The 7892-nt window shown below is 27.1% G+C and overlaps 1 protein-coding gene across 1 annotated transcript in view; it reads right to left on the reverse strand.

The window, feature by feature from the left end:
- The window catches only part of LOC111619953 (leukocyte receptor cluster member 8 homolog), a 43612-nt gene extending 38700 nt beyond the window's left edge, over positions 1-4912 (reverse strand). Inside the window, exons 1-3 of the mRNA XM_023361782.1 lie at positions 4773-4912; positions 4420-4650; positions 262-310 (exon numbers count right to left, since the gene is read on the reverse strand). Of these exons, the coding sequence (XP_023217550.1) occupies positions 262-310; positions 4420-4650; positions 4773-4801 (309 nt within the window). The 5' untranslated portion in view covers positions 4802-4912. The remainder of the gene's footprint in view (positions 1-261; positions 311-4419; positions 4651-4772) is intronic.
- Between the last annotated feature and the right edge of the window lie 2980 nt (positions 4913-7892).

Here is a 7892-nt window from a genome sequence, read left to right on the forward strand (position 1 = left end):
CCTGCCCTTCCCTAGATGGCCCACATCTGGTGAACCTAGGTGACCATAAGGGAACCTAATACTAACTTTTTGTTATTAATATCTAATATAAAATTATATTTATAATAAAGTAGATACATGACATTTTCATACATGTTAACTAAACTTGTGTGACGTAAGTACTTTATTGTCTCTAATTACTAAACTTTCAAAACTGTAGATTGTTTTATAATTATACTTATAATTTTTCATATTAAACAAAATAAAAAAATATGAACTTACATAATGATGATAGGAGTAAGAATAATTTGTCATTTCATAGTTCCCATACCTATAAAAAAAACATTTAACAGTTATATTATATTATTCATCTATTAATTAAATTATATTTATAAATTTTATCATAAGATTATAGTTAAATAATGTGGCAATGCCATCTTGATTAACCTAATTCTCAAAAGTTTTAATGCTTTCTCTTATGTTCGAAAAATTTAAAATGTATTTATTATAGCTATAGAAATCCAAAATAAAAATATCTATGTTGTTTCATTCTTCACATTTAGCATTTATTGAAAGATAAAACAAGTCATAGTAAATAATGAACAGAATTAAGAAAATCAAGGAAAAAGAAAAAATTGTGATGATAAAAACGGAAAAAGAGATACACAGTGGTATTTCAGAATTCGAATTCAATTTGTTCCTAGAGGGAATTTGAGTTCCAAAGCAATTTTTCCCATAAAGAATAATGTAAAGTGAATTAATCTGCTCTCATATCCTAAAAATACCCAATTTAATTCTAAAAAACCATAATTTAAGCTAAAATAATACAAGTAAATGTCCTAATTAATGCATAAAATAATTAAAATAATAATAATAAATTAAAAATAATGCAATAAAATGGAGATGAACTGTGTGTAGTTAGGCTTGTTCAATGTGTGATGTCTCAAACTTGTATCAACAGCTTTAGAAAATAACAGATTTTCACTGTATAATCAAAACTAAAACTTAACCCAAATTGTCAGCACTGCAACATCATGTATACCCATACAGATATATACTGTACAGTATGACAGTCTTTGTGTTTGAGTTCAAGAAAAGTTCAACTTTTAGGGCAAAATTTCCCTAAAAAAATATTCTATTTCCAAATTGTTCAACCTCTGGGGCATTCAAGTTTCAAGATACAACTGTATGATATCAAGAAAAATCTAAGCTATAAGCTATAAAAATGTAATACTTACATGTTATGCATAAATAAAAGAATTTAAATTAAGATAAGAGAAAACAATGAATAGAATTTAAAGATAACAAACATTTCAGTTTGGACTCTGCCTAATAATATGATTCAATATTAAAAGAACAGAAAACTGATCAATAATGATCTATTTAGTATTACAATCTTCTTCTAGAATAATCTATTTATTAAACAAAATATTTTACTCAGTCATCTTCATACAAAAATTATCTAAATTATTAAAATTAATTTGTAATTTAAAACCTGACACAACATGATATTAAATATTACAAGAAAAATACATTGATTCGGATAATTGATTATCCGAATTAATTGGGGACTGGGGTTGTTTGGAAAATAACCGATTATGTATGAAAAAATACATTATTAATATACAGTAGAGCATCGATTATCCGACTCAATTGGGGACTGGGGTTGGTCGGATAATTGAAAAGTCAGATAACCAAAAAGTATGAAAAAATCCATTATTAGTGTAGTATATTATTATTATATCCCATGTAATTAGTATATTAGTATATTGCTATTAACCTACTTCGTGTTAAATTTTCAATGTTAAGCCTAACAAAAAAATTTTTAAAATAATAATCGTCACTATTGTATCGTTAAAATTTAGAAAATTAAGCCTCGTTTAAATACTGGCTCCCTTTCATGGTCGATTCAGTGTTGCCAGCTAAAACATGTAAAAATAATATTAAAGTAGCCAAGACATAGCCAAATATTGTAGCACCACATCACTAGCGGACATTTTGAATTTGCCGACTAGAACACGGTCGCTTAACCCAGGTGACGGTTAATCGGGGGTCGAATAATCGATGCCCTACTGTAGTATATTAATATATCCCATGTTTAAATTTTTCTCTGTTGCATGTTGCTTCATGTTGAATTTTCATTGATGTTAAGCCTAACAAAAATTATTTCTTTATTTTGTACAAGCAAAATAAATATATTGAAAAATATAAAAACAAAAAAAAAAAATTATACTTTAGAAGTTAATCTAGTATCAAAAACGTCCAATTCAGCACAACACAGTCTGACTGGAATGCATTCAGTTAACCGACGTTTAGGTTGATCAACATTCGGATAATTGACGCTCTACTGTAATTCACTTTTGTCCATGGGGATCAGTCTCCTTTATGCAATTCAAACCCAAAATCTGTGATTTGGATTAGTCAAGATCAGACTCTTCCTGTTGCACTAATTGGCTCCTACTTGATGCTAGGGTCCAAGTTCTGATTGGAAAGGATGGACATCTCTCTTCATTCCCATGCTGGGGTGAGATCCATCCTTTCAATTAAAAACCTGATAGCCTGTAATTAGCAAACTCCCTTGGGCGAAGATCCATAATCAGGAAAAGGAAGTATTTTATCTCTTGAAAGTGAGAACATCTGGACCAATTACCTAATTGTAATGTAAAGCGCTTCCCTTGTCTTTCTTTTATATATTCAAGCTGGGAATAGCCAGTTTTACAAATCTTAATGTTTTTGTTGATCACTTTCCCAGCTCAATCTCTCACCATGACATCTATGACCTCTTTCCACTTCAAGTTTGACAAATACATTAACTTTTACAACTGTGTTTTCAAAGATCACGAAAAAGGAAAGACAAAAATGTAAACAAGTGAGACGGTTTCTGACCTCATTAACTTTTAAACATTTTTGCTTTTTTCGTTAACTGATTTATTAAAAATTAATTTTAGTCACCACAAAGCTGTTAAGATCATAAATTATGTAACAAACGCAAGAAAACTATGAATATTTTCCTACACTTTAAAGTGATTGGCAAATCACCTTCACAATATCACTTTTGAACTTTCACTAAATAAATGCTGGTGTTATAACCTTAAAACTGTTTTTTTTTTTTCCATTACTACTGTACTACAGTTCTTGTTGAATGATTATGGTACCAAGAATTTTTTTATTGTTTTATTGTATTTTATTAAGTTTCCACATGCCCGCCATCATTAATAATACAAATGGAAATACGATGTTGTAGTTCTCTAAAAACATTTGTCAATTGATTTACAGTAATGCCTGAAATCAGATTAGTTATTTTAGCTTTCAAGTCTTTTAACAATTGAGATTTGGTTGCATACTCTATTGTTTTGATATGTCCCCATGAATAGTGCCAAGTGATCATTATTACGCTACATTGCATTTATAAAACAAATATATTAGAATTATTGATTTATTAAGACTTTAAAATAAGTTATTTTATTATATAAAAATACAATATCTTCTATTCTGAATACCAGTATTTTGAACAATCCCGTATTCGTAATGATTTATATTTCGATTTTAAAAATTTTCGAATTCGAATTGGTTCGATTATAGAACAATTGTAAACGTTCCAGAAAAATTGATCAAATTGAAAATAGTTCGTTTGACTGGATGTAAAAATTCTCTAATTAGTCTGGAAACGTGGACCTAATTCTTGCATTCTGTGAAAACGGGTAAGATTGGCTATAATGTAATTATCTTAATCTTCACTATCGTTACATTTTGCCCACAAATAAAAACCCAGCGAAGCGGGTCCTTGCAGCTAGATTCTAGAATACTTAGAAAAACAGTCTTTTATATATATATATAAAAAAAACTATATTACATACAAATGTACAAACAAATAAAAACCCAGTGAAGCAGGTCCTTGCAGCTAGTATCTAATAAAATTGTAAATTTCTAACAAGAGTTCCTTATTTTTATAAAAATCAGAGATAAATATCTAAATTTCCTTGTTTAATCATAATGATTGAAGCAATTATATAAATTATGAATGATAAAGATATCAATTAAGAATAAACATAAACATAAATGATATAAGTAAAATCTGAATGATAAACAATTAGATTAAATAATCAAGAGGTTGAAAACTTAACAAGTGATTTTGAATACAGAATAAATAATGCACATTTCAATTTTGCAATATAAAACTAGTCCTGTTACATTAACAAAAGATAATATGATTATATTATATCAAATGAGATTTACAGTATCTGTTATAGTCCCAATTGATAAACATAAAAAAGTAATTTTTTTTTAAAATTTAAATTGAAAAATATAATGAAATCTATATTAGTTGGATTAAAAACAACTTATATTAGAATCTCATTAATGAATCATTAAACTTAATTTCAAACTTCATTTTTGTTTTATAATTATTTTACACAAATTATAAATTTGTTAAATACTAACCTTGGAGGATAATTTGGATACATTCCATGATTTGTTTGCCAATATGGAGGATAACCATATAATTGCTGATTAACTGTAGAATCTTGTAAAGTATTTCCATTATTAGAAGAAGCTTTGGTCAACTGAGCTTGTTCTAAAGCTTTTCTTGCATTTTCCCAAGCTTGATTTGTACTTGTTTCTGAAGAGGAACCTTCTGTAGAATTATCGCCTTGATTTCCAAACTGCTGTGACCTGTATACAAAAAAGAAGCTTATTTATAATCCATTATTCCATACTTAATCAATCAGATATTTTAATAATCAAAAATGAAGTGGCTTTAACATAAACCAAAATAATAATAAGGATTCACTTACTGAAATTTTTCCCAATCTAATGTAGACATTATAAATTATAAATAAAATATTTTAAAAATTTTTAAATTGTTATATAATCTAAAATAATAGAATTTGTAAAATGCAATTTCAAAGATACATCTCCACACACTTATCTTAATCTAAAAATACTTAATGACATCTTGCAGTTTCTATATTTATTCTTACTAAAATAGTAGTATCTCTTACTTCACTAGTAACTGCTAAGTGAATAATTTGGTTCCATTTTTCTAGTTTAAACTTTCTTTAAATAAAATTTGAAAAATCTGCATTTACTTTATTATAAATGGATTCATCAAAAACCACCAATGAACAAAGTAGTTCTAATCAATCTGTGAGTATTATTTCAAAGTATTATTAATAACCACAGAATTTACTACTACTAAATAAAGTATACTAAATGGAACACTTTTTCCAAATTAACATTCGTCGTAATTTAGTAATTTTAAACAAATGTATGTATTTAAAGTGAGAAACTCTTTATTTTATTATTATTATTATTTATTTATAAGAATTCAATTATTTAAAATAATAAAAAGTGTAACTGCATAATATTTGAACAAAAAAAAATAAAAAAATAAATATGTCAATTTAAATTAGACCATTTTAAACAATATAACTGCACAGTTCAAAGTCTATTATTAATCTTCTTATATTTTAATTACTATTCAATATTTATAACATCAAAAAATATATCACATAAAGATAAATAACATTAATATGCTGATAACTTTTTAATATATCTTAATTATTTCCATAAAAGCACAAATAAAATATACAAATTTTTTAATAGAAAGGTATAATCTTTCAAATTAATTTTTAAGTTGCAATAACTTACTCTTTCATTTCAAAGCCTACCAATTCAGAAAATTATCAGAAAATTTTTTAATATTTTAAACATGGAATAATTGGTTAATTGTATTTCTAAAATTTTTTGTTTTCAATATTTTCCATCAAAATACATGAATTTTGATTATTGATATAAAATAATTATTATATTTAAGTCCAATAAATTTATTTATTTATTGTAAATTTATTTGTACATAGTAAAATTTGTTTTCACATGTGACTAAAAACAGATCAACCGATAAGTGAATGACATTAAGAGGTAGTAGCTACAGCTGACAATAGATTAACACAATCACATCTTCCTGTTTTGTTGAGTCAATGCAACAATTTTCATTTGTTAAAATAACTGTTTATTTGAAAATCTATTTTAAACTACCCAATTTGTTTTCTTGATTAATAATTGAAAAATCTGAATTTATTTTTAATTATTTATTATTATTATTTTTTAAATTTGTTATATATTTACAATATTTGAAATGTATAGCAAAGTAAACAATTAATGAATTATTATTATTTCTAATTATTAGAGATTAATTTTACACAAAAGTTTCTTAAAATTGTTGAATCATTAAAACTTTAAAGAAAGTAACATAGTCAATGCATTTTACTGTTTATAAGTCACATCTTTAATATAAATATGAATTTTTTTACTTATTGAAATTCATTAATAAGTAATCTACGATTAAAGTGTTATGTTTAAATTCATGAGAATACTAATAATATTAATATTATAAGCAAAGAAGTTAAGAGAATAAGTGTGTCAAGAAAATGAATTGATAAAAAAGTTTTTGGAAATGCAATTTCATAATTTGTAAATCTGACTTTAAATAATAATATAAGTTTATCATAAATTTTCCTGCATGTCTTTCAATTTGATAGAATTACAAAAAAACCCAGTTAAAATTGTTGTGATCAATAGATTTGTACAATGGATAGTCACAGATGGCATTGCATTTATCATATATTAACTTAGATTGCATATACAGGTAACCCCCGTATAACACGGGAGTTACGTTCCAAAAAATTGCCGTGTTATACTAAACAAAGAAAAGGGGGGATTAGGTTCCAAAAATTAAAAAACATGCTGTTAAATCCTTATTTAAATCAAATTTATTATTCATTTTTTCATAGGTAAAATACTTATTTATTATTTAAATAAATATTTTACCATAGGAATATTCATCCTATATGATGATCTCAGCATAAGCTTCATCAACTGGTAACAGTTTGTAGGTACGTTCATTAATAGCGGTCGCTCTGCAACGGGAGTGTGCACCACTGTTTGTGGGCATTTAGGAACGACAGTGAAAGAAAGATGGCGGCGCCAGCACTATCAATAGTATCGTGATAAAGGAATTTATAATTCTAAAATGAGCTTTTAGAGGGAAAAGAAGGGTCCCAATTGTAAAACTTAACCATTAAATGGATTATTTGTTGAAAGAGCATTCAAAGTAGCCACAAAAACAATTAGAATGCTCAAGTGGAGTTACACGGAGGTATAAAAGAATACACCCTTTATTGCATTTCATGTTGTACGAGGGTTTTATTCAATTCCCGAACCGTGTTAGAGTGAACCCCTGCTATAAAAACACTGTGTTATACGGGGATGTTCCTAATTCTCGAACCGTGTTAAAGTGAATCTGTGCTATAGAAGTGCCGTATTATACGAGGGTTAGCTGTATTTCATGTACAGTACATCAAGTACATGAAGTAATTATCATCCTTCATAGACAGGACAAATCCTTAAGAAAAACTGCAAAGGAATTAAAAATTGGTAATTTCACAGTATGGGGACATTATTTCAAAATATCAGCAAATGGTAAAACTCATCCAGAATAATCAACTGGAAGGCCAGCAACCATAACAGACTGATCACAAGCACCTTCATGAAATAAAAAAATTGAGATGCATCACTTGGTGAATTAGTGAACAAATGGAATAAAGTTACTGGGAAGAAAGTTACAAAAGAAATTTGTCATATCCATATGCACAAACTTGGCTACAGGTTCTACCAGGTAATGAAATATTATTATTTTTTACTTAACAATTGTGATAAGTGACATTTCTTTAACAAAGGCAAACACTTCTCACAAAAACACAAAATTCAATTGAAGTGGGCCAAAAAGCACCAATGCTGGACACGACAACATTGGAAGCAGGTTGTTTTTAGTGATGAGGCAAAGTTTGAAGTCTACATTGGTGGCAATAGAAAAAAGTCATTAAAAAGCAAGAGGCATTCCATCTTGACTGTCT

Source organism: Centruroides sculpturatus, unplaced genomic scaffold (assembly GCF_000671375.1).
Source record: "Centruroides sculpturatus isolate CEXI.00-Female unplaced genomic scaffold, Cexi_2.0 scaffold235, whole genome shotgun sequence".
Taxonomy (NCBI): domain Eukaryota; kingdom Metazoa; phylum Arthropoda; class Arachnida; order Scorpiones; family Buthidae; genus Centruroides; species Centruroides sculpturatus.